The sequence below is a fragment of the Rattus rattus genome, chromosome 13 (genome assembly GCF_011064425.1).
Source record: "Rattus rattus isolate New Zealand chromosome 13, Rrattus_CSIRO_v1, whole genome shotgun sequence".
NCBI classification, from domain to species: domain Eukaryota; kingdom Metazoa; phylum Chordata; class Mammalia; order Rodentia; family Muridae; genus Rattus; species Rattus rattus.
The window spans coordinates 72,378,902-72,405,527 of NC_046166.1; the positions used below are offsets into that span (position 1 = coordinate 72,378,902).

General features: G+C 49.8%; 1 protein-coding gene and 1 long non-coding RNA gene across 2 annotated transcripts; one reads left to right on the forward strand and one right to left on the reverse strand.

Annotated features, from left to right (window-relative positions):
• Positions 1 to 664: 664 nt before the first annotated feature.
• Positions 665 to 2,418, reverse strand: LOC116914882. Its single transcript, XR_004389784.1, has 3 exons — positions 2,182 to 2,418; positions 1,165 to 2,082; positions 665 to 1,035 (listed from the first exon to the last, which is right to left on the reverse strand). It is a non-coding gene; the product is annotated as an uncharacterized LOC116914882 (long non-coding RNA).
• Positions 1,879 to 26,270, forward strand: Rab20 (RAB20, member RAS oncogene family). Its single transcript, XM_032919324.1, has 2 exons — positions 1,879 to 2,227; positions 25,263 to 26,270. The coding sequence occupies exons 1-2, from the start codon at positions 2,056 to 2,058 to the stop codon at positions 25,787 to 25,789; spliced, it is 699 nt and encodes a 232-aa protein (XP_032775215.1). The 5' UTR covers positions 1,879 to 2,055; the 3' UTR covers positions 25,790 to 26,270.
• Positions 26,271 to 26,626: the final 356 nt, after the last annotated feature.

Sequence of the window (26,626 nt, forward strand, 5' to 3'; positions counted from 1 at the left end):
CATCCTGTGCATAAGCTATGAATTGATTGTTTGTCATCTGTCTATGCATATCCAAATGTGCCCATATGGGAATAACTAGTACCTTTAAGTCATAAGTGGTGCGCATCTGTGGCAGGAAACAAAAGCAAAGTCAGATAGGCCACCTCTCACTCCACAGCCATGGGACAGCCGTCCGTCCGTCCATGCAGTATTCCTCCGGTTGTTTTCTAAGCACCTGCTTTTGTTTTGACGGTGTTTCAATGTGTGTATCCCTGGCTGTCCTGGAACTCCCTCTGTAGACCCTGCTGGCCTCGAGCTCAGAGGTCTGCCTACCTCTGTCCACCCCACCCCGAGTGCTGGGATTAAAAGAGTAAACCATTACACCTGGCTTTCATGCTGTTTTATTTTTAAGTATTTGGTTTTGTTTAACTTTATCTCCATTGGGAAGTAGCCTCTCGCAGTTAATATATCGTGAAAGTCTGAGAAAGAAGAGCTCTGGACACCAGAAGATCCTCACGCTGCCCACCTGTTGAAGGGGTGGGACAGGGAGGTGGGGGTAGAGACTCTTGCTACTCTCTGACCTTAGTTTAGATGTTTACACAGAACCCATACATTTCTCTTTCTCAGCCTCTGGGGACAGGTCGTCTAGTTACTTCCAAAACCCCCGACCCTGTAACTTTCATGCAACTAGCCCATAATAAATTGGAAGTAACTTAAATTTCCCTGGGAGGGCGTGCGGAGAGGTGGGGCGGCTAGCAGAAGCCTGAGACTCACAGGGAGCTGTTTTCACGGTCTGGTGAGCCTTCCACGCCCCAGAACGTACTCTTCCACCGCATTCCCAAGAGCATTGGTCCTCAGCTCTCAGGCAGGGTGCTTGAGGCTTTGCTTAGCCTCAGTGGAATCTCGCACCTGTGGAGGGAGAAGCTCCTAGGAGAGTCATCTCCCCTTTAAGGAAGCAGGACCGGCTGGGCTTTACCCAGCGCCAGGTAACTCCTCCGCCTCCCTCCGTGTGCTTCAGCCGCTGGAGGAAGATTTTGAACGCATTTCAAGGGTTCTCTGTAATAGGAGAAAGGGAAGCTTTTTCTAGCAGTCACTGCAAATGCAAAGTAAGTTTTCCCGTTCTGAACAGCAACTGTTCTCCATTGCCGCACAAAGGTTTCTTGCAGAAGTAAAAAGCGAACCCACCTAGCAGGTATCTCCCAGTGTCCCACCTCCTCCACGTCCTCCCTTAAATCTTAGCCGATTTCTAAGGGACATTCCTAGCCAGGCAAACTCTCCATCTGTGTGCGAGGAACCAAGGTGCACCGAGGAGCGCTGGGCAGGGGAAGAGAAGTGAAACAGAGTCCAGGGTGACTGTGACCAGGCAAACACCAGGTCCTGGGCCGCTCTGCGCCAACCCAGGCTGTTGGAGGAACTCGAGCGTCCAAGCATGGAAACACACAGGCTTTCTAAGGGTGAAAGCGGTACTGTGATCCTGCTAGAGTTGGGGGTGCAGGAAGAGGGGGGCTGGCGTGGGTTGGGCCAGTGGAGAGGGGTTCCAGAAAAGGGCTGGCTGGGCTGGAGAAGGGCTTGAGGGAGAAGGGATGGGAAGGAGTTGAGGGCGGGAGGTAGGGGCCAGAACTCTGAGAAAGGCACAAAAATAAAGGAGGAACGGAGTTTGGGATTACAGGGACGCAGGAGGGTTCTTGAGGGAGGAGGAATGTGGAAGAATGGGGAGGAGTGGGCGTGGGGCTGAGAGTTAGCAGGCGGAAAGGGGGAATTTGGGAGAGGAGAGATAGGAATAGGGACGTGGCAGAGGTGATGGGGAGTGTGGAAGAGACTTGGGAGAAGACTGGGGCGGGACCTGGGCGGCCCAGGGGGCGTGGGGTGGGCGTGGTGGCTGGGCACCTCACGTGGTCGCAGGGCTGAGTTCACTCTCTAGTACAGAGCGGTGGAGCGCTTCCTCTCCGGAACTTCAGCGAGTTCGGACCTCAGGCCAGTGCCACTACAGTTCTGGATTCCTAGAGGCCGGGGTCCGCGTTCCCTGGCATCCTGGACGGGTGACCGAGAAGCGCAGGGGCCACCTCCTCCGCGGCTATGCGGAAGCCGGATGGGAAGATCGTGCTGCTGGGGGACATGAACGTGGGTAAAACGTCCTTGCTGCAGCGCTACATGGAGCGTCGCTTCCCGGACACGGTCAGCACCGTGGGAGGCGCCTTCTACCTGAAGCAGTGGCGCTCCTTCAACATCTCTATATGGGACACCGCAGGTGAGGGCTGCGTCCCCGGGCAGGCTGTCTTCGGGGCTCCGCGGGGTGGAGGAGTCGTCTATGGGCAGACGCAGGGTCTTCACCTTGGGCTGTGACACTCATTGCCCCTCTGTCCCCACTTGCCTTGCTTTGCTGACGGAGAAAAATCTCCAGTTGAGCAGCACTCTGTGCGTCTTCGTGAAGATCCAGGTTACTCTGGAAGGGATCCCCGATCAGTACGGAGTCCCGCGTCTTAGGTGCTTTAGTGCCGCCCTCAGGGTGCCCGCCCTCCTTTGGTGTACAAAGCAGCCCTGGGAGTTGAGCAGCGCTGCTATTACTGACCCCTTTATGAACGAGGAAACTGAGGCAGAGATCGTTGGATCACTCTGCTGGATGTAAGGCGACTGGGAAGTTGGAATCGCCTGGTCTCTCCGACTCACGACTCACGGTTTATTTACCAAGTGCTGGGTCTTGGCTGGTGCGCAAGTCACGTGGGTGGAATAGCTTCCTGTACTGACATTTTTAAGATAGGTAGTGAATTATTTTTAGTGCGTGTACAGCTTCGTTTTGGACTTTCCAGATTAGTTTGTTTCTGTCTTCTTCCTTTTCCATGACAAAGAAATAGGATACTTTAAGTGAAACAAACAAACCCGGAAATAGTATGGTATAGTTTCAGGGAGAGAGGTTTCCAATATCTGAAACTCCCAAGTTCTGACTTTTTATGTTGTTTAAAAAGTGATGTACTCAAAAAGTTTTGCTCCTAATCCCGGACTCCTTGTCTCGGGCATATCAATGTGTTGGATACATAATACATTCTGGTTAAAGCTGAGTTAGTGAATAGCCACCGTGGGAAATGGACTGCTTCCCTCTTTCCCTGTCTTTCTTCTGACTCTGGTCTTTACTCCGGGTTCCAGGCAAAGCCTCCATTTTTTCGTCCCCCCCTCCCCCGCAGGCTGTCCACTTGCCTCCCACTGATACCCATAAATCTAATCTCCTAGAGTCACGACTAGTCAGACCCTGGACTCCTTTCCCAGCCTCGGACAGAGCTCCTCGTCTTTGCTGGGTTTAACAGGCATGCCTGCTGCTCCTGGTTTATGAGGGGAGAAAGCAGAATGGTCAGCTTTCTCCACACCTCTCAATGTTTCTGGAATAGCCATAGATGTGTGGCCACAGCACAGGGTTCCTATTTCCCCCCCAGGGCATGAAGTAGCAGTTTCAATTTGATGGGTGGAGCCACTTTCCCCATCAAGGATATGATGAATCCGGAATCTTGTTCACCAGAGGATTTTGTAACACTGCCGCCCTGAGAGAGCTTGCCTTCGTGGGGGTGGGAGCAGCTCAACTCATTTCCCGGCCTCCTTGGCTGCTTTTGTGTTCCTGGAAGCCTAAGTGTGAAGGCAGATGACTGGAGCCTTGCCGGGTGGTCAGGCCCCCTTCTCCACATTCCTGATGTCTGTGTACACATGCTCAGGGGAACAAGGTACAGAGTCAACAGTGGTCCATGTCACCAACTTTGTGTCTGCTTTGCGGGTGACTTCCGGTCTGCCAGTCACTTGCAGGGAGCAGAGAAGAGGGGTTGATATTGTTCAGGATTCTGTGTGGAATGTGTAGGCTAAAAGGTTACCTTTCTGTAACCCCTGTACTGTTTAAAATCCCTGCCCTTTCCCCAGTTGACCTTTAGCAGAGCAGACCAAAACTAGCTTGCCGGGACACACCAGTGAGGGCTTTGGGACTGCAGTGGTCAGAGCCTTAGCACTTGGTTAGTTTGTGTTTGACTCCTGACGAAGCCGAAGCTGAATGCCTTGCACCTGGAGCGTGCTGGGTGTGGCTGGAGGCAGAGGGAGGAGCTTGCTGGCTCCTTAGGCATCTCTGTGCAGAGTCCTCAGAAGTAGCCCAGCGGCAGGCAAGTGGGGTACAGTGGTTACTCGCACCTCTTTCTAAAATGCTCTGATAGAGAGAGGGGGCACTCGCCCCTTGTGGTATGCTCATGGAGGCTCAGAGCTGCCAACGGGATGGGGATGTTACCTGCTATTAGCGAATAGATACCAAGCATCATTCACGTCCTGAGTTCTGCTTCTGGCCCAGACCTGTGCACAGCAGGGGCCGAACAGGCTAAACAGCTGCTGGGGGCACTCAGTTGTGGCTTCTTGCAAAGACAGTCCCAGCTGGGCTCGTTGACTGTTTACATGCCCTCATACAGGGGTCGGGGAGGGTGTGGGGATGGGATCGAGGAGGTGTGGGGGGGGAGGGGATGGGGAGGTGTGGGGGAGGGGATGGGGAGGTGTGGGGGAGGGGATGGGGAGGTGTGGGGGGTTTGAGACCTGTACTTGAGTATCCAGCTGCTCCCTGCCACCTGTTGCATGAAACCGATTTAACTGTATGTGGCCTCTAGATAGGCAAGGTATATATATATATATATATATATATATATATATATATATATATATATATATAGTGTGTGTGTGTGTGTGTGTATGTGTGTCTGGGTAAATGGGGAGACTACGAGGAGGACGCCATAAATGTAGGTGACACTCAACTAGAGCTCTGTAAGGAAGCCCAATAGCCTCATTGGTTGCCCAGAGAGAATTTGATGGAATCCTGCCTTGGCTTGTCCTTGGGACCTTAGAGGGATGAAGGAATTTTAGTAATGACAGGCAACTCAGTTTCTGGTCTTTGAGCTTCGGGCTCCAGAAGAGGGGACTTGAAAAGCGTGAGACTGAGTTTCTCACCAATCTCAGATCTGTTTGGAAGACAATACAGCAGAATGAGAAAGTGACCCATGGGCCAGCGCTGACCTCTGTGGGCCGTTCCTCATGTGTTGTCCTAACTCTTTCTGACTGTCCTCTCCAGGTCACCCACCTCCCCATCCCCTCATTCCAGGTGCAGGACCATTGCAGATGAGCTTGGGAAAGCATCTCAGAGCCTCAGCTCAGACCCAGGTCCTGGTCCCTCATCCGGACTTAGCCAAGTCTCAGCTCCCTTGTATGGTGGTGTTGGTACCGCTGGTGCTCCTGGGAGTTGGGGATTTTGGAATAGAGCAAATGGCTTTTGCTTGTGGGAAGGGGTCAGTGGGATGCAGCTGCGTGGGAGTGAAAGGGCATCTGTCTCCCTGGAACCCTGGATTGAGGGTCCGGTTCTCCAGGAGCACTCCTGGTTCTGAGGTTAGCAGTCTGGAAGACTTTTTAGGTGGGCTGTGGACAGGGATGGGAGGTACCCCACTTGTCAGCTTCGGCACCCGGGGACAGGCTTCTTGTTGCATTTCCCCTTTGTCACAGGGTGAGGTCTGGCAGATGCTGTCATAGGTACTTTGGAATCTCCCAGACATCAGGCTGTGTGGGCACCTTTTGTGCCTTTGAAGACAACGTGATTTCCTCAGAGCCCGAGGCTTTTGTAACTTAAAAGTTCCATAACTGCTGGGCAGGGCATCCTGACTGGCAGACTCAGAGGGCTTTGTGACTAGCCTTTGTTCACAGACTTTCTCTCTCATCCAGTAAATATGCACAGAAGTGGAAGCCGCGGGTTACAGGAAACTAGAAGTTCGATGTGTTTGCTTTTGAAAACTCCAGGTGTATTTACCACACGCATTTTGTGGAATGCTCAAAGACTATTAGAATTTAAAAAAACCTCACGCACATGGTTTTTCTCTCTCTCTGTGTGTGTACATGCATGTGCGTGTGTATGTGTGTGTGTATGTATGTATGTGTGCAACTGCATGTGTGCATGCATGTCACGAGTGTGTGTGTGTGTGTGCACACTCGAGTGCACGTGCATTTGTGCACATGTGTGTAGATAGGCATGCACACCACAGTGTCATATGCAGGTCAGAGGACAACTCTGTGGTGTTGTTTTTCTCCTTCCACGGTGGCCTTTGGGGACGAACACATATCATCAGCCTTGCACACCCACTGCGCCATCTTGCCAGCCTCAGATTATTAGAACTTTACTGAAACTCTTGAGCCTGGAAGCTTTCTAAGTGGGCCATTCTCTTGAAAAACTGCTGCCCTGAGTGGGATGAAATGATCAGGTGTGAAATGCAGCTCCCCTGAGTGCTTTATGCACTACTCAGGGAGCAGAGTCACGGTGTTGCTGGGTCACTAAAGTGTGGCGCTGTCACTGAACTTGGCTAGCTAAGGTTCCCGATCTGTGTTCTGTGGAGCGGCTTTCTTCTTTAGTTACAGATTACTTCATGATATTTTGCCTGCCTGCAGTCTGTGCACCATGTACATGCCGTGGCCGCAGAGCTCAGAGGAGGGCATTGAGTCTGGAGTTACGGACCCTTGGGAGTCACCGCGTGGGTGGCAGGAATTGAATACAAGTCGTAGGGAAGAGCAGCCAGTGCTTTTAACCTCTGCGTCCTTCTAGCCCTTTCCTTATTTAGCTTTAAAAGTGCTTAACTTATCGTCCACGTTCACAGACGTGGCCTCTTGTGCAAGTAGCTTTCACTGATTGGAAGTGAATGTCCTTGGGTGAACGTCTGGGATGATGATGATGATGATGATGATGTGTGTGTGGGAGGGGGCATTTTAGCTCCTGTCAGCATCTGGGATCCTTTGCCTTCCTCCCCACAATCTTCCAAGGCCAACACAACAGAACGCCCCTTTCAGGGCAGGCGCCTTTCCCCTAGAATGTGCCCTAATCACTCTCCCTCCTTCCCATTCAAAGGGCCCTGGCAGACTGCAGCCTGATTCTTATCTGCCGGGGGGTTTACGCACTGAGGAAGTGACTGGGGTGGAATCTGAGACCGGAGAACTGCCTCAGGGTTTGTGGACTGAATCACCACTCCCTGCTGTCACTTAAGAAGACTTGCTCCGTGTGTGTGTGTGTGTGTGTGTGTGTGTGTGTGTGTGTGTGTCCATGTCCCCCGTGTGCTAGGTGTGCTAGTGCATATATAGACTGTGGAATGTGCATGTCACGTATGGGAGACGGAGGGGTGCAGTTAAAAACTGCTCCTCCTTAAGGCTTCTTGTCACACAACTAATTGGAGGAATGTGTCAAATACCTCAGCACTCTTCTCTCATCGGATGCTCTTCCCAATCACGCTCCTTTTTTGAGCGGCTCCAGTACCGTGCCCTGCATGACCACGGGGCAGGCTACCTCCTCATGCTGTGCTGGTGCCCAACCAGACTGGAGACTGTGCCCTGCACTGAGGCCAGCCCTGCAGCCAACTCCTGGTGCATGGAGTCCTGGAGACAGAGGCACATCGTCTTAGTCCTGTGCCACAAAGTTCAGAACATGCTGTGTAAGGACCTGGCTTGGCAAGGCTGATCCCGTGAAGCTCGAAGGGCTTGCTGTCTGTGTCACAGCACCCATGCATGCCTGTCCCAGAGACGAACGCTGTAGGCGAGAGTGTCACAGTGTGGAGGGCATGATGTGTCTCAGTAAGACAGCAGCTGGAGAACTTTGTAACTGCTCGGGAGGCCACCGGCTCACGGCTTTCTTGGAATGGCTGTTTCACTTCCTGGACACAGGCAGGGAGCTGCCCGCCACTCACAGCTGCACATGGACTCCGTGCTGAATGCTGAAGGCAGAGCTTGAGGGCAGCTCAGCCTTCATGGCTTAGTGGGAAGAGGTGAAAGCTTTTCTCTAAGAAAGACTTGAATCAGGATAATACTAGGAGTGCTCACCACAGCTACAAGGCAAGAAAAAAAAGGTGTTAACTATGGAAAGGGAGATGTGAAATGGTCCTTGTCTGCAGACACCGTGCGTTTGTGTACAAAGAAAAGTCTAATGGCTACAAAAACCTGTTAGGGCTGTCAGACACACATAGTAAAGTTTCAGGACACCAAACGGAATGTAGTGAGGACACCGCTCCTCCAGGGTGTAGCTGAGGAGAAGGTCTTTATTGTAGATGTGAGGCAGAGTCCAGCCAGAGTCCAGGGCAGGAAGAGAAGGTGGTGGACAGTACAGTGAACTGGGCTGTGAAAGGGGAGAGAGAGAGAGAAAGAGAGAGAAAGAGAGAGAGAGAGAGAGAGAGAGAGAGAGAGAGAGAGAGAGAGGTGTGTTGGGGGGAACAGGAGGACCAAGACAGAGAGACATTGAGAGGGGAGGAGACAGAAAGGACAAGGAGAGAGGGGAGCAGAAAGTGGTTGTTTTTAGAATAGCATCAAAAATAAACCAAATATTGGAAACAGATTTAATCAAGGAGGGAAAAGATCTGTGACGTGAAAGCAAAGTACTTCTGACAGAAACTGAAGAAGGTAGAAATGCACAACGGGGCTCACGCGTCTGTGCCTGGTGAGACTATCGCTGAAATGTCAATACTAAAAGTGATCTACAGATTCAATTCCCATGCTATTTTTTTTTTTCACAAAAGTAGGACAAAAATCCCCCCTCCGCCCAAATTTCAGTAGAACTCCAATGATCTGGAATAGCCAAAGCGATCAGATCAAGAATAGTGCTGGGGACTTCATACCAGTTCCCTTCAAAACATACCACAAACAGGAGCAAACAAGCCTGAAACCAGGCACACCGAGTGTGGCAGGGTGCCCAGAGTGAACTCACGCATTGGTGGCCAGTTGATATTTAACGAAGGCCAGGGCATAATGGGGAAGTGGGGGAGGCTTTTCTTTAGTGAAATTGAGAAAGTGGCTGCCCCGTGTGGGAATAGGAAACTGTATACTTCCCAAACACCCCGCAAAAAATGCACAGACGCAGGACCCACAGCTGAGATGAGTATGTGGGGAAAGGGACTCCAGACCATTCCGGGGACTTGTATTTTTACCTTTTTGTGGTCCTCAGGTAAAACCAGGCAGGGACTACAGAGATGGTTCTGTAGGTAAGGACCCTTGCTTTACATGTATGAGGGGCCGATTTTGGAAGCTCTCGCATGAGAAACCTGGCGTGACTGTGTGGTCCCCTGTAACCCCATGCTGGGGTCAAAGTGGTGTAAAAGACAAAGGACTTCTGGAGTTCAGACTGGCTGGAAACCAGCAAATTCAGCTTCAGCGAGAGAGAGACTCTGTTTCAAAGCAGTAGGGGAAGATATCTGTGGTTTTTCTCCAACAGCCACACAGGCGAGGGTGCACCAACCACACTCCTCGCTCAACACAACACACAAATAAATAGGACAATGAGCTTCTTGCACATGGACCACTTTGCCATCCAGAGACCTAGGCTGCATTCGTGCTGGGTGTGCACTGACCACAGTTCCGGGCCCTTTGCTCTTGTCTGCCTCTTTCCAGCCCTCAGAACTGGTGACCTGCTGCTCGCCTAGCCACATTTTCTACAGAGATTGCAAAACACATTCCAAACTTTATTAATTTCAAATCTGATTAACTCGGGTTAGCCGTAGTGATACCTATGAAAGTGCCTCTTCTATTCAGAGACTGGAACTTTTGTTGGCCTCACAGCCCAGTGGACAACAGGTTTTGAGTGACATCCTGCTGTGTAGTCAGCCTGTGATTTGTCTCCTGTGTGGCTTTGGCTGGTCTGGAACTCACTGTGTAGACCAGGCTTGTCTACACATTCCCAGAGGTCCGCCTGTCTCTGCCTTGCTTGCATTAAAGGTGTGCACCACCACAGCTCTGCCTGGCCTGTGGACTTAACCTATCTTTAGGAGGACAATGTGGGCTGGAGAGATGCTCAGTAAGAGCTCTGACTGCTCTTCCAGAGGTGCTGAGTTCAAATCCCAGCAACCACATACTTGGTGGCTCATAACCATCTGGAATGAGATCTGAGCCCTCTTCTGGTGTGTGTGAAGACGGCTATAGTGTACTTATATACAATAAATAAACTTAAAAAAAAAAAAGACAGTGTAACAGCCAACCTTACCTGTCTTGGATTTCTCCCAGAATCTTTTTTTTTTTTCTTTTTTCTTTTTTTCGGAGCTGGGGACCGAACCCAGGGCCTTGCGCTTGCTAGGCAAGCGCTCTACCACTGAGCTAAATCCCCAACCCCTCACAGAATCTTTAAGGCCCAAACTAATAGCTCTTAAGTTATATACTCTTCTGCGTCCCTGGCCTGGAGAAGCCTGAATGTGTGTGCGTGTGCGTGTGTATGTGCTGTGATCTCTTGTTGAAGACAACCAGAGGGATTTTTTTTTTAAAGATCAATTAATCCCTGGTAAAATGCTGGTAAAGATTTCTGTAAAGTATCTCTCACTTCTGTCCCATGTGATGCTTTCTTTAACAAATAAACAAAAATCAAATGGTTTTTTAGTTGAAATAGAGTTACATCATCTCCCCTCCCTTTCCTCACTCCAGCTCCCCCCTCAAACCCCTCCCATGTCCCCCTCTCTCAAGTAGATGGTCTCTTTGTCTTCTATTATATTTGTTACATATATGTGTGTATATATATACATATATATATATATATATATATATATATATATATATATATATAAGCTGCTGGGCCCGTTTTGTTGTCTGGGTGTATACGGTTTCAAGGCTGACCACTCTGCAATGGACAACCAGGAGGGCTCATGCCAGCAAGGCCAGTTCTTCTCCCAGAGCCTGTAGGACTTTATTCAGTGGTGTGACCCTGGGAGAGCTTCCTCCTGCAGGGCTAATATGCCCATCGATGTTGCTATTGCTCTGGTCTTGGTTATACAACTGTTTCTAGGACAGGCTGTCTGGTGGCAGACTTCCTTATATTCTGGCTCTTAAAAAAAAAACCTCTCTCCTCTCTTCTGTGATCTCTGTTAACCATAGATGCTGGACTGTGATGTATGTATGTCTGTTGGGGATCAGATCCCCATGGTCCATTGATCTCTGTCTGAGACAGTGTTTGCTAGCTATAAAGAGAGGTATGTTTTTTCTAAGGGAGGGGTTGTAGTTACACTTATAGGTGGATAGAAGGATAAACTTCAGAAGGTAGCAAGAAATTCTGCTGTTCTAGCAAAGGGCTAGTAATAGATTCTTCTCTAAGGCCCATGGCCTCACTTGCCCTGGGAAATTGCCGTGGCTTCTATTTCCAGGCATGGTTTTCCTCCTGCTAAGTCCAATCAGACAGCTGTTGGTTATGACCCGATGTGTACCAACTCTTGTACCTTTAAGTCTATCTCACCGTGCCGCTAATTGTCATGGCCCACAGGTGTTGCCGCTGGAAAGCACTGTTTAATTGCCTCCCCCTGGTGGCCACTTGCATAGTGGTTTCTGGAGCCTTGGAAGCCAGAATACAGGAAAGAGGCTTTCAGGTCAGATCCAGTTCCAATCATCAAAATCCCATGTCCTGAGTGTCTTCAGCAGCAGGGACTGATTCTGAACCTCTGACTGGTAACCAAGGGGCACACTGATGATACTCTGTATCATCTTCAGAGTCCCTTAGGCTACCCTGATCAATCATTTGAAAGGAGGTTTTCTATGTGTGTCATTGCATTTTTTATTTTTATTTTTGTTGTTGTTGTTAGCTGATGATTCTCGTGGAAAGCATTATCAGCCCAAGCAGACAAACTTCCTTTTCTATGTCTGTACACACCCCCCCCTCGCTCTCGATCTCTCCCCCTCCCTCCCCTTCTCCCTCCCCCTCTCCCTCCCATACACATGCACACATACATACATACATACATACATACATACATACATACACGTATACTTACATGTATTATATATACTTTTAGGTACATATAAAATAATATGATATTATGATATATTATAAACACAGAGCAAAGTCCTTGGTTAGGGACAGACGGGATGAAAGCAGAGAAGTGAAAATTCAACCTTAGGCCCACTCTCCATCCATCAAACTAATCCTCGGGGAGTGCTCAGTTCTTGCTCATTAGCAGACCGCAGTGCATGCTGGTCTTCTGAAGTGGTCGTTAGCCGGAGTGTGCTGGCTCCTCATCCGTTAACCTTACACAAGCTGGAGACATCTGGGCAGGGAAATCCTGATTGAGAGGATGCCTTCAGATTGACTGCGGGCAAGTCTGTGGGGGCAATTTCTTGGCTAATGATTGGTGTGGATGAGACTAGCCTGGGGGTGCACTCCCTGGGGGTGCAGGTGGTCCTGAGCTATATAAAAAAGCAAGCATGCCGAACAGGCCGTGGGGAGAAAGCCGGTAAGCAGCGTGGTAAGCAGTGGTCCTCTGTGGTCTCCCAGACCTTGCCTTTAGTCTCTGCCCTGCTCTGCCTTCTGGATGAACAGTCTGTAAGCAGTCGGGTGAATTTAACTCTTTCCTCCCTCGGTTTCCTTTGGACCTGATATTTATCCCAACCATGGAGTCCCAACTAAGAGCAGAGTGGGGAGGGATCACACCATCTGTCTTAGGGTTTCACGGCTCTGAAGAGACACCATGACCAAGGCAACTTTTATAGAGGACAATGTTTAATTGAGGCTGGCTTATACTCTCAGAGGTTTTGTCCATTATCGTCAAGATTGGAAGCATGGCAGGCAGCATCCAGAGAGACGTGATGCTGGAGAAGGAGCTGAATTCTACATCTTAACCAGGAGGCTCTCGTCTGAAGCTTGGGCACTAGGAAAGCTCATTCTGCCTACACAGTGACCCACTTCCTTCAACTGTGCCATAGCTATTCCAACAAGGCCACACCTCCTAATAGTGCCACTTCCCATGGGCCAAGCATTTTTCAAACCACCACACCATCTAATTTTCCCAGGGTTGGTAGCTGTTGGTTGTATATATGTTATAGAGTTTGGAAATTCTGGTATAATAACATACCCAAAGTTACCAGTGTAATCTGTGGGATGTACGCATATACATTTGTGCTGTTCTGCAAACATCACCAGCTCCAGATTCTCCCCCTGACGCTGGAGGATGAATCTAGGCTCTCGAGCTGGCACAAGACGGGAGGCACTGTCTACCAAGCTCCACCCTTCACACTCCCTGCCCTCTGGAAAGTTTCAGTCTTCTGGAAATGTACATCTTCTTGTTGGCCTCCTGTTGATTTTCCCCGGCCCCTGGCAAGCGTGATCTACCCTCTATCACAGTGAGTCTGAGAGTTTTAGGTATTTATTTTAAAATTTTACTTCTGTATACATCCTAATGTTTTTTTTATATATATATATATAAAATATTTTCTAACTTCACTCAGAAATAATTTTTTTAAAGATTTATTTATTATTTAATGTACATGCATACACTGTAGCTATCTTCAGACACACCAGAAGAGGGCATCAGTCCCACTATAGATGGCTGTGAGCCACCATGTGGTTGCTGGGAATTGAACTCAAGTCCTATGGAAGAGCATTCAGTGCTCTTAACCTCTGAGCCATCTCTCCAGCCCCTAATGCTATATTTTAACATGACAATCAGTTCTTATAAAATACTCAAATACTCAACTACTTAGTGGATGTACTTTGCCGGGGTCCTCCTGCAAAGTACATCCACTAAGTATTTGTTAATCTCCTCTGAGAATCAGCCCTCCTGCTGCTTAAATGACAGGTGAGTGAATGCAAGTTCTTTCTCAGGAAAGGGCTGAATAGGTTAGCCCCAGGGATGGTACTGATGGGAAAAACGCTTGTATGTTTCACAGAGGGCTTTGTAAGCTGCAGAAGGAGGTTCTTCCAGTCAGCAAAGACCTTAGCGTTCTGGGATGTCTGCAGAGGGATCGTGCCCCATTGGAGGCTCTTCTGAATAATGCACTTGAAGAAAACCCCTTCTAGATTCTTCCTAATGTGGTTCATTCCTGTGGTCCAGTCTTGACTTTGAAGCAAGTTAAAACTTGTTTGGCGCTGACTTTAGCTTCCTGCTTTAATAAGCAGACTTGCAAGAGGTTGGATTTTTTTTTTTTTTCCTTTCTTTTTTCCGGGGCTGGGGACCGAACCCAGGACCTTGCGCTTCCTAGGCAAGCGCTCTACCACTGAGCCAAATCCCCAACCCCGAGGTTGGATTTTTATTTGGTAATCTCCTCTGAGAATCAGTGGCCGGCAGGCCACACAGTGCCTATGAAGGAAAGCCGGAGGGAGGCTCTGTGAGGGCTTTTGTCCCCCCAGGGCAGTCTGTTATGCAAGTGTGTTTTTCCTGGGCGGAAAGAACCTCTCTTTTCTTTGCATTATTTGGTGTTACTGGGTTACCCTCAGCAAATTCTTGCTTGAACACACATGGTTCAGGCGACAGTGATGAGCTGGGTGACAATACGATACTGTGTGTTTCACTGTGAAACACAGCCGGCCTCCCGGAGCGTGCCCTGTCTTCTGAGATCATGTTTTCTGTGGTTTCACCTCTTCATATGCTGGCTTTGGGTGACCACGGTTGGGCGTTTCAGACAGGTTCAGCTTAGCCGTTCCCACAGAGTGGTAAATCCAGTCCTAAGTGTCAGATTCTCATTTCATCTCCAGTGCATGCGACATTATGCCCTGTCTCTTGCTCCTCCACCTCTGTCCATGTCACCTGTGGGAGGAAGAGTCCACGCTTTAAGCGTGGCTTTGTGGGTATGCCCACTGTGACATACCAACATTCTTTTATCATTTTTTTATGCATGTATGTGTGTGAGAGAGCGTGCTGTACGATTGTGTGAGGTGGACATGGGGTTCTTCTTTAGATTTTGAGGCAGGGTCTCTCGCTGAACCCAGGGCTCACCATGGACTGGCCAGTGCACCCCAGGGGTCAGCCAGTCTTCCTTTTAGGTGCCAGGGTCACAGAAGCACATTGCCATACCTGGCTTTGTCATCTGGGTTCTGGGTCATCCGAACTCAGGTCTTCCTGCTTGTGGGCAAGGGCTTCACTGACAGAGCCATTCCCAAGGCCACCAGCCTTCTCCTTCCTGACATCTCTGTTCTCGACTAGGACCCGAGGTTGGCAGTGTGCATGGTATGAGGATCAGGGACCTGAACTCTGACTGTAGCCTGCCCTACTGCTATTATGGCTGTGGCTCCTGTGACCATAGCCCGGCACTGGTTCGCACGCTTTAATGCCCTAGGTTCTGTGGTGGCCACGCTGAGGTTTTCCAGTCAGTGCAGGTCACCTGACCCCTCACAGGCCTCAGGGCAGCTTCTGTCCCCACCATGCAGCTAGGGAGTCTTGCTTTGACCTATAGGTCCTTAGTCTCTTGCACAGCTGTTAGACCTCATCTTCCTTGTGTTTGTCAAGAGTGATAAAGAAGCAGAGTCCACTCTTTATTTCTCAAGAAGTCAGAAGGGAGGGCAAAGGTGGTTCCTTCTAGTGGCCTTGGATCGGGCTTAAGGTTGAGAAACAAAGTCACATGCTGGTGTCTCTGGGATCTCTGTACTTGGGTAAGTCCCATGCTCAGGAAGTGAGTAGCTTTGCTGACCTGGTTCAGGGGGTAGCATTTGGGTTTTGTGACGCAAGACCAGTGTCATGTGATCCATTCTTACCAACTTCTCTTGTTCATTGAAGTCTGATTGGCTTGGCTTGATTTGGAGGGTGGGAAAAGAGATGGCTGGGCTGGGAGCAAGGAACACCCCCTTGCCCATCTGACCCATGTACATGGTGGCGACACCGAGGAAAAGGAAGTGTGATTGTCGACTGGTTCATGGTTTCTGATTTCCTGATGAGGGTGAAGGGTGGCGGCCTCCAGTCTAGGCCTGAGTAGCCCAGGGCTGCTTTGGAGAGTTTCATACAGTCTGTGGCTTACCACAATAGAAACTTATTCTCTCGAAGTTCTGGAGTTGGATGTCTGAAGTCCAGGTGCCTGTGGCTGTCTTCACCACAGAGCAAAAACCAAATGTCCCTTTCCTCTGGGGGATCTCCACAGTCCTATCCCAGACCTTGCCATTCCTCTGTGTGTCTGACCCTCCTCTTCTTGCATGGCCATGGCTCACAGCCTGCTGTGACAAGATCTTAGCTAATCGCAGTCCCCACAGAAGGTCACAGACACAGGGTAGGGATGAGGACTTGGATTATCTTCTAGGGGCCTCGCTGAACCCACATTACTGACCACAGTGTAAATTTATCTATTTTTGGACATGAGTGGTACTGTCCTGGCCTTCTGCTCATCTTTCAAGAAGGAAGCGAAAGTCAGGACTCGGTGTCAGGCTTCCGAGAAGCCACAGTGTCCTGGGTGGCACTTCTGATCTGGGGCTGAGAACAGTGTGGTCAAATGATCAGACATCGCCTGACCTGCTCTGGTACCCACCAGAATACCTGTGCCCAGAGCATGGGGCGGGGCTTCCTGGTTATCCATGGAGTCTCACTAGTTACCCATGATGAATGGAAGGAAGGGCTGTGAGGTGCTGGGACAGACAGGACAGTTAGAAGATTCCAGGGGACTAGGATTGCTGGCATCTGTGGCTCGGCCTGTGATCAAGAAGTGGGCAGAGATACAGGCTTGATTGGCACCTGAGTATGAGGGTTGGGAGGACTGAAGATGCTGGTGCTGTTTTCTCCTTCTCAGCGTCCTCCCTGTGATGAGGGAGCACCCCTTGGTCCTGGGAACTGGGCACTACTCAGACGGTGGACAGGTGCGTGTGACCTCTGCCTTAGAGAATTTAAGTCCATCTGTGCTGCTTAAGCACACCACAGTCACCTGTGAACTGAACAGTGGAGTTGTCACATGGAGTAAGATACACTCCAGTCTAGAAACAGTGGCCCAGACAAAGCACACATGGTCTCAGTAGCTTTCTGTGGACTATATATAGAAGTGGAGATATAAGTTATGCTGGTCAAATAAAGTATAAATCAAGATAAACACGGCCTTTAGTTTTCCTAGCATGTGTGTGTGTGTGTATGCATGTGTTTTGTGTGTGTTTGTATGTTTGCACGTGCATGTATGTGCATTGCATATGTATCTAGAGGCCAGAGGTCAGCCTCAGGGGCTGGACCTCAGGACGTGGTTCACCTTGTTTTTGAGACAGGCATTCTCACTGACCCGGAACTTGCTGAGCTGGGGAGGCTGCGGTCAGACTCCAAAATCCTCCTGTCTTCCCAGCACACCCTGGCATCATACCTGAGTTCTGGGATCAGACTCAGTCCTTGTGTTTGTACGGTAATCACGTCACTGGCTGAGCCATCGATCTACGCTCTTAAACTGAAGTGTATGGGGTTGGGGATAGCTTTGGTGCTATTGTTGTTGGATGGTGACCAGCAGGTCACCCAGTGATTATGAATAACAGGAACCATTTAAGAACCATTCATAGCGCGTTGTTTCCCACGATCAACCGTAGTGTCCAGGGAGGAATGAGCAAGTGTTAATCACTTGGGTTTAAATGTTTTGAGGAGCCTGGAGCTGGAGGGGACCAAGAGATGGTTGAGGGCATTTTGGGATGCGCAAGGTTTCATGGGCAGATGGCTGGAGCAGGTCCTGCTGGAGAAGAGGAGGGTAAGGCTACAAAGGGGCAATGGGATGGGGGTGGGAGTAGGGGTGGGAGTTGGGGGAGGTTTGAGGCCAGGCTGGAAAGGGGCAGCAGGAGGGGCTTTGGATGCCAGGCGAGTGTTGCAGCCATTGGCCTTGGCATGGGGGCCGCTCACCTGGAAAGGCCCTCTGGGTAGAGAGCCATGGTTCTGGTGATCCAGTTCCAGTGCAGATGGCCTGAAGGCTAGTTTTGATGGTTTTCTGGTGAGTGTCGGGCAGGCGGCACGAAGACAGGGCCACCTATGTGACCTATGGACTTGTATCCAGCCTTCTCAGGATTCAGATTTGTATGTTCAGACGGGGGACTGAGAACCTGCCTGTGTCTGCCTGACATTTCAGTGACTTGACACCAGGCTGAGAGCCACCTCCCAGATGACAGCTGGGGCAGAGAAAGGTGGCTTCGAAAGTGCTGTGCTCTGGAAACAACCGTGACAGAGAACCACAGATGAGTGGAATCAAGCTGCAGGCCCTTTCCTCTCAGCTGCAGAGGCTGGTGGTATGAACAAGGTCTCAACCAGTGACCAACCTTCTTAGCGCCGTGACCCTTTACCATAGTTCCTCATGTTGCGGTGACCCACAACCCTGAAGTCATCTCTGTGGCTAGTCCTTGATAGTCATTTTGCTACTGTTATGAATCACAATGTAAATATCTGTGTTTTCCAGTGGTCTCAGATGACCCCTGTGAAAGGACCAGTTGACTTCCAGAGGAATTGTAACCCACAATTCCTAGTATGGACCAGTGGCTGGGTCACTCCAGTCTATGTCTTCAGGGTCACAGGGTCTTCTCTTTCTGTGCGTGTTTTCTGTGGACACTTGGAATAGGATTTAAGTCCCCTTGGAACAATTCAGAAAACTTTCTAGACCCTAACTTTATTTCCTGACCAGGTTCTATACGTGAGTTCTGGGGATGAGGGTGGGATGTGTCTTTGGATTTATGATGTAGAAAATTCCCTTTCTCGGGACAAAGGCTTAAAGGACAAGAAAAGAGGAGGAAGTCACTTAAAAACCCAGCAAACAGCTCAGACTTTAGATTCCTTGTTATAGTTTCCATCACCGTAAACCCTTTCAGTTGTGAAGTGTGGTCTCACACTCAAGGCTGGCTGCTGCTCCTACCTTTCCTTTTGGGGGCCTCATGTTGAGCTCTGGAGGTGGAACCAGTGTTGGACAGATACCAAGCTCTGTGGTTCCTCAGACTTTGTAGGCTGAGGGGAGTCTGTGTGTGCTGCAGGGGATTTCCACCATTGGCTTTCTCAGCAGAAACCAACAGCTGGGTCAGGAGGTCAGGAAGACACTGCCAATGGGGAAGTGGTCAGTGGGGGATGGGTCACCATTGTATGACTGCGACGGGACACAAGGGTCAAGGCAACTCTTATGAAAGGAGGCATTTAGCGGAGGGCTTGCTTACAGCTTCGGGGGTTTAGTTTGTTATCATTATGGTGGTGAGGGCATGGTGGTGTGCAGGCAAGCATAGTGTTGGAGCTGTCATGTCAGATGGGCTGCCTGAGGGTCCAGGGCCCCCCACCTCAGGCAGTAAGTACAGAGTGTGGACATACTATATCCTGACCCACGGAGAGAGAAAGACACACTGGACCTGGTGGGGGCTTTTGAAGCATCAGAGCTCACCTCCCAGGAGTACACGCTTCTTCCAAGTAGGTCACATCTTCTAATTCTTTTAATCCTTCTAATCCTTTCAAACAGCTCCACTCCCTGGCGACTAGGTACACAAATATATGAACCTGTGAGGGCCACTCTCATTCGAACATCACACGGGGCATCACATGGGGTGTATGAGGGTCTAGTCACTCATAACTAGAAACTGCAGCTCTCTGAGGCGGTGCCTCTGTGTGTGTTGGGAGTGGACCTGGATGGGTGGTCTAGAGATGATGCACCAGAAGGGCAGGCTGCTGAGACCACTTACCCTTCATGGGGCACCTCTGCGGTTGGCACCTTTTATGCTGAGGCACAAGTCTTGTGTAGCCAAAACGTTACTCTAGTAGTATTAGGCCCTTCCCTCAGGGACTAGCTCAGGTTGAGCTCCAAGGAGGACGCCTAGATGTCTGCCCGGGTGTTGGGAACTTCCTAGGGGATTCCTGAGCATCCCCGGTTAGGTGTTAGGTCCCGGTTCATCTGAAGCAGTGTCAGAGGAACAACCGGATATCATTGGACCCAACCCTGCCTGTGACCTGTCTGAGGTGGTTTGTGCCATGTCAAGGGAGGTCATCAGTGGTACTATTTGTTTGTTGTCTGGAGAGACAGGATCTCTTTACTACGTAGTCCTGGCTGCCCTCTGAGCTGCCTGTGTAGACCAGGTTGGCCTTGAGCTCATGGAGATGTACCTAAGTGCTGACATGCCTGAGGATCCTCCTGGGTGCTGAGATTCAGGGTGTACGTTATCACATCTTCGATACTGTTCCCTTAGAGAAGCCCTGGGGCATGGAGGAGTCTCAGATAAAGTCCATTGGTGGGCCTGTGCCTTGCTACCCCATACTCCGTATATACTGCCTGAGGTGGGGACAGTGGGCCCTCAGGCAGCCCACCTCATGAACCTAGAGCAGTGGTTCCCAACCTTCCTAGTGCTGTGGCCCTTTGATACAGTTCTTTGTGTTGCGGTGACCCTCCCGACAGTAAAATTGTTTCCGTTGCTACTTCATAGCTGTAATTTTGCTACTGTTGTGAATCCTAACGTAAACATCTGTCCTTTCTGATGGTCTTAGTTGTCTCCTGGGACGGAGCTATTCAGTCTCAAAGGTGTTGAGACCCACAGGTTGAGAACCACTGACCCAGGGAGACATGTGGCCCCCCCTTTTTTCCTTGTTGCATGAAGATTTCACGATTTGGTTTTGCAAACATTCCTGGAGAGCCGTGACTTCCATGGAGCATCCCAGCATCAGATAGTTTAAAAACAGATGTAGACGATAACGTTCTTGATCTCGTGTACTGAAGGAGGTTAATGGCTGGCTGTAAATGCTTAAAATTCGTTGGACTTCATGGAGTGGAACTCAAATAACCTTTCTAGTAACACTTGTGTGTTGAACTGGAAAACACGGGGGTAATCAAGATTTCATGAAGAACAGAAAGTATACACAAAGGCGCGTCACAGGCCGAGCCACACAGGTCTCCGAGCTGGACTCTTGGCTCTGACCTGTGTCCTTGTCCCCACCTCTGCTTCTCTGGCCCTTTAGGGCTATCCTTTTTGTTTACACACTGTCACAGGGATTCTGGCAGCTCCCAGCTAATAGGCTGTGGGACTGCATGTGGTAGAGCTCGCTTGACAAAATTCCCTTTTTCTCTGGGCTTGCCCGGAGCTTATAGACGTGATCTGAGCCTCATGTTTCAGCAGCTACTTAAGAAAATGTGTTTGTTTTCTCTGGTTCTGGGTAATGGAACCCAGGCGGGTGCCTCAGTGCTGGCTGCACATTGTGTCCATCCGTGTGGATCCTCAGTAATTTTGAAAGCGCCACTCTCCTGCGCCCTACTCTTTGAGAGTAAACGGGCAGGGCTGTATGAGATTTCTGCAGGATAAACCATCACATTCAGGGATATGGAACACAGAAGTAAAAATCACAGATGTTTGGACTCAAAGACTGTTTGGCTGTGAGGACTGGGGAATGGGGTAGAGAGTAACTGGGTTGTTTTCAGGGCCCTGGGAGCTGACCTGGGTTACTGTAGGGCATTTCCCCAGGTCTGCCTCTGGGCCTTTTTAACCCTTTTCAAACACTGAGTGGGAGAAGCACCAGGATTGGGGAGAAAGCCATTCTCAAGAACTAGGGAGACACAGGGCATGGGTCGGCTGGCCAGGTGACCAGCTAGACGCAGAGACTGTTTGCCGATGTGCGTCTGAGGAAGTAGAGCCTGACTGTGAGTGTGGTGCTCCTCGAGGGGTGAGGGAGAGGAGTCAAACTCTCATGATTTATTGATCACATGCTAGGTCCAGTGCTAACCTGTTTACCAGGGTGAATTCTCAACCACCCCTTGACAGGTGCTACCACATTTCAGCAGCGGGGAAACTTAGACTCAGTGCTGAGAGGCCTGCCGGGCACAGAGGGACTTTCTGTGTAAATTTGGAATCCCCAGGAAGTAGTCAGATGTTGGTCACCAATGCCCGTGTTCAGGGAGGAGTTCTTGACACACTGCCTGTGGTATTAGCTTAGTTCTCAAGGACCCAGGGATCCAACGGGGAGGAGGCAGGTAGGGAGGATGAAATGCCCTTGCCTTATCAGAGGGAGGCCTCAGGACCCGCTCAAGTACAAATTCCAGGATGCAGACGAGAAACGTTACCTTCGAAGGCAGAGAGTTTGGAAACGCTGGTAAGGTAGAAAGACACCTTGCCATCCCGTTTCTTTGCTTTGTCTCAATGACTGGGGTCTCCTGCATGGTGCCTTCTTCCGAGACCATCTTGCAATGGGCACTGCCCACATTCGTACCACCTGAGGGTCCTGTTAGTCACGGGGAGACCTAGAGATCTGAGTGTGAAGACTATCGAGGAAGTTCATCTGATTTGCTGATGTCATTATATGATGTCATTATATGATGTCATTATATGATGTCATACCATGACAGGCTGGTTCATCAGCCCCCTCTCTCTACCTCCCGGGTTCTCTGTCTCATGTTTCCTACCTCCTTCAGTGTTTGCGTTATTCATTTTATATAATTACTGTTTACTTTTCCAAAGGCAATTCTTACTTTTTTCGGGACAGGGTCTTGCTGTGTAGCCCAGGTTAGCCTACAACTGGCAAACTGTCCATTCCAGTTCTCCAAGGGCTGGACTACAGGCGTGTGCTGCCACTTCAAACCTCCAGTCAGGCAGACTTATCTAGGACAGAAGCTATTTGGGGCGTGAGTGTTAATACAATTCTTTCTTTGTCCTTAGTGAACTATGTTACAGAGACTTGAAAAAAATTCCTTCACGGCTGGTGGAATGTCCTCTCTGTGTCCTTGTGGCTGTGCTCCTGTGGAGTCTATGGTTAAATGGATAACATCCTAGCTGTTGGAAATTGTTTGGAAGTTGTGCTGAGAGATGCCTGGTGTGAGTGTGTGTGCATGTGTTTGCATATGTGTTACATATATGTTCATGTGCATGCATGCGTGTGCATGCATGTTTGGGTATGTTTGTGTGTGTTGGGGAGTGTTTCTCTTTTGTAAGCAAAGGTCTGTCTTGTCAGTGTTGTGGACTCTGTAGTGGGACAGTAGCCTCTCATTTGGAGGATAGCACTGTTTGTCTGGGCATAAGTACCTCGTCAACATGCAGCCATTTCAGAATGGTTGAAGATGGGGTGGGGTTTGTTGCCACCTGGCTGGAACTAGTGGATTATCGGCCAGGGACATTGTCATTTTTTATTCCATGGACTCAAACAAGGTTGCAAAACCCTTCAACAGTGTCTTAGGGTTTCACTTCTGGGAGCAGACACCAGGACCAAGGCAACTCTTATAAGGATAACATTTAATTGGGGCTGGCTTACAGGTTTAGAGGTTCAGTCCATATCATCAAGGCAGGAACATGGCAGCATCCAGGCAGGCATGGTGCAGGAGGAGTTGAGAGTTGTACCTTTTCATCGGAAGGCTGCTAGTGGAAGACTCACTTCTAGGCAGCTAGGGTGAGGGTCTTAAGCCCACGCCCACAGTGACAGGCCTACTCCCAACAAGCCACACCCACTCCACCCGGGTCACATCCACTCCAACAGGGCCACACCCACTAATAGTGCCACTCCCTGGGCCGAGCATATACAAACCATCACAAACACCTCAGCGGGATGAGCCCAACCTTTCCTCAGATAATAGATTAAAGGGCATTAGCTACAGACGAAGGCAGGCAGCAGCTCTGAACTACAGTTGTCTGGAGGTGTTTAAAGATTATCATTGACCTTGGCAAAGTAGTGTTGGGAGGCAGAGGCAGCTGAATCTCTGTGAGTTCAAAGGCAGCCTGGTCTACATAGCAAGTTCCAGGCCAGCCCAGTGATAGAAACATGGTGAGATCCTGTCTAGAAAAAACAAACAAACAAGCAACAAGCCCCATACAGTTGGTATGCATTTTTATTGGTATATATTTTACTATCACCATGGTAACTGTCTAAGTCCTTTTCCCTGTTGCTGGGCTAGACACCCTGACAAAAGCAACGTAAAGGAGAAGGAGTTTATTTCAACTCACTGTTCAAGGGTTCAGTTCGTCATGGTGGGCAGTCAGGGCAGCAGGAAGTAGTTGGTCACATGACATCCACAGTACCAGAGAGTGATGAAGGCACCTGCCCTTCACCTCTCTCTCTCTCTCCATTATACAGTGCAGGTCCCAGCCAGGGAAGAAGCCGCCCACAGTGGATGGTTATCCCACCTGAGTTAAACCACAGTCAGAGGCCCATCTTCCGGTGATTCTAGATCCTGTCAAGTTGATAGCACAAACCCCACTGTAAGGAGATCCAACCTTAGGTGGAATTGCAACTGTGACTTTGAAGTGGTTACATTGCGTTTTTTGCACTGTTGGTGGGATGGAAAATATCCGGTTGTGATGATAAGGGCTTACCACAAGCACCGCAGCACCATGTGCTGTGGCTCTCCCTGTCTCACATCGCTGCTTCCCGAGTGTGTCCCCATGTCAGCACAAATGTTGCAGATGTAAGAACACTTCTGAGCCATGGAGGGCTGGGATCCTCACCCATTGATTACAAACCATCACATTTCCTCCGTCTGATCTGACTGGGGCATTGCAGAGTGTGACACAGACTGTGGCTGTTAGAGACTCACTGTGGGGCTATATAGCTCAGTGGTGGGTGCTCACTTCACATCTACAAGGTCCTGGGTCCATTCCTAGTATTATACACGCACCCCAAATCAAGACTAATGTGGTCAGCATTGTTGCAAATTTTTAAAATTTTATGTGTATCGGTGTTTTGCCTGCATGTATGTCCGTGTACCATTTAGTGTGCCTGGTACCTGCTGGGGACAAAAGAGGGTATCAGATCCCCTGGAACTGGAGATAGAGACAGTCTGTGAGCTACACTATAGGTGGTGGGAATTGAACCCAGGTCCTCTGGAAGAGCAGCCAGTGCTTTTGGCCACTGAGGCATCTCTCAAGTCCTGGGAGTTTGTGTGTGTGTGTGTGTGTGTGTGTGTGTGTGTGTGTGTGTGTGTGTGTGTGAGAGAGAGAGAGAGAGAGAGAGAGAGAGAGAGAGGTGAGCACGTGTAGGTCCAGGCTTGCACAGAGGCCAGAATAAGACATCCATCCAGTGTTCTACTCTATTATTGTTCATTTTAGTCCCTTGAGATGGGGGTCTTTTACTGAATTTGGAGCTAGGACAGTGGCTAGCAAGCCCTGGCAACTATCTCCCTGCCACAGAACTAGGTTTATAAGTTTGCCTTTTTTTTTTTTTTTTTTTTGAGACAGGGTCTCAGTATGTAACCCCTGCTAGCCTGGAAATCTCAGAGATCTGCCCTATTCTGGTCCCCAAGTGCTCCTGAGGATTAATGATATATGCCACCACTCATGATCATAGATATCTCTTTACATGGGCGTAGGGATTTGAACTCAGGTCCTCAAAGCATCTTGCTTTATAGTGAGAAAACGCGGCCACTCTCTGATCAGGAGACACCTGTGTGTCCCTTGTCCTGAATACTGACAATGGTGTATGGTTAGGGGGTGACAGTGGTAGTGTGAGAACTGCTTCTGGGGTGGAGCAGCCGGCTTTAACTGGATGTGCGGTCCTGCTCAGTCACCTGGACCAGCTTTATGTGGGCTTTGGTGTCTCAGTCTCCTGCCCTGGCCTCCTAAACCGTGTGGGGGCAGGGCAGAGACCCTGAGCACAGTTTGGTGGTGGCATAATCCTGAGATGAATAGTCATCTTTCTCTCGTTTCTTCCTGCCAGGGCGGGAGCAGTTCCACGGTCTGGGCTCCATGTACTGCCGGGGAGCGGCCGCCATTATCCTTACCTACGATGTGAACCACCCACAGAGCCTGTTTGAGCTGGAGGACAGATTCCTGGGCCTGACCGAAACAGCCAACAATGACTGCCTGTTTGCCATTGTGGGGAACAAAGTGGACCTGACCACGGAGCGGGGCCCGGAGGGCGGGGAGAAGGATCAGACCTCTGGGAAGACAGGCAGCTGTGTCTCCTCCAAGGTACCCAAGCAGGTGCATCCGCAGGATGCAATGGCCCTTTACAAGAAGATCCTGAAGTACAAGATGTTAGATGAGAGGGAAATGCCGGCTGCCGAGCAAATGTGCTTCGAGACCAGCGCCAAGACCGGACACAACGTGGACCTCCTCTTTGAAACCTTGTTCGACCTGGTGGTACCTATGATCACTCGGCAGAAGGCTGAGGAGTCGTCTCCGATTGTGGATATAACCATCTGCAAAGCACCCAAACAGACTCGATCTGGGTGCTGTGCCTAACGGCAGGAGGTCTGTCTTGTCATGTGCTATGTGTGGGAGCCATTGGGCTAAGAAGTCACACAGCGCTGTGTTCAGAGGACAATGGACGAATGACCACCAGCTGCTGATACAGGGCCAGAGGACCCAGCAACCTCTGGGCATCTGGAGGTGGCACTCAAACCTTCTGTGGAGCCAGCCTGGTGCCACCACATCTACTGCCCTTTGCATCTGTCTGTCATACCATCCCGGAGCCTGCAGTCTCAGGACCCGCCTTGAACTGGTCTTTAACTGCTAAGTCACTACATCCTGCACCTGGTCTGTTCTCAGAGGCCTGTCTCCACTGTGATTCATATATGGTCTTCCTGTTTGATACCCGTACCTTGATGTGTTATGATGATGATGACTCTCCACGTTTAATTTATATAAATCAGGAACGGCTGTTTTTTTACTGGATGAAGCCAGATGGGCTATACATTATTAAAAGAAACGATTTGGGGGAAAAGCCTTGTTATTGGGAATGTTTATTTGAACCACAGGAGATTCCTTAATCCTGGGAGGGGTGGGAGGGTGAGTGGGGGCAGGGGTGGTTACCACGAACCTGTCGTTAAATGTGGCAGTGAATCTCTCTCTTGAAAGTTTCGTTCAGTCCTTATTGATTCCAGGATATTTGGATGAATCTTTTACCAAGTTGTCTGGACCGCCTGAACTGTAGTGGTGGTTACACTCACAGCTTTGATCCTGATCTGATCTGACTCCCCACCCCCACCGTCCCAAGTCAAAACCCCTTTGTGGTTTTCCTGTGGGTGGTGAGGTAGCCGCTCTGCAAGAAGCTGACAGGCAAACGTGGGAGACAATGAC

Bases quoted from the DNA above. Each gene is read 5' to 3' on its own strand.
- Rab20 (XM_032919324.1), top strand. From the start codon at position 2,056: ATGCGGAAGCCGGATGGGAAGATCGTGCTGCTGGGGGACATGAACGTG. The intron at 2,228-25,262 runs GTGAGGGCTGCG...TCTTCCTGCCAG, and splicing joins CTCTATATGGGACACCGCAG to GGCGGGAGCAGTTCCACGGT.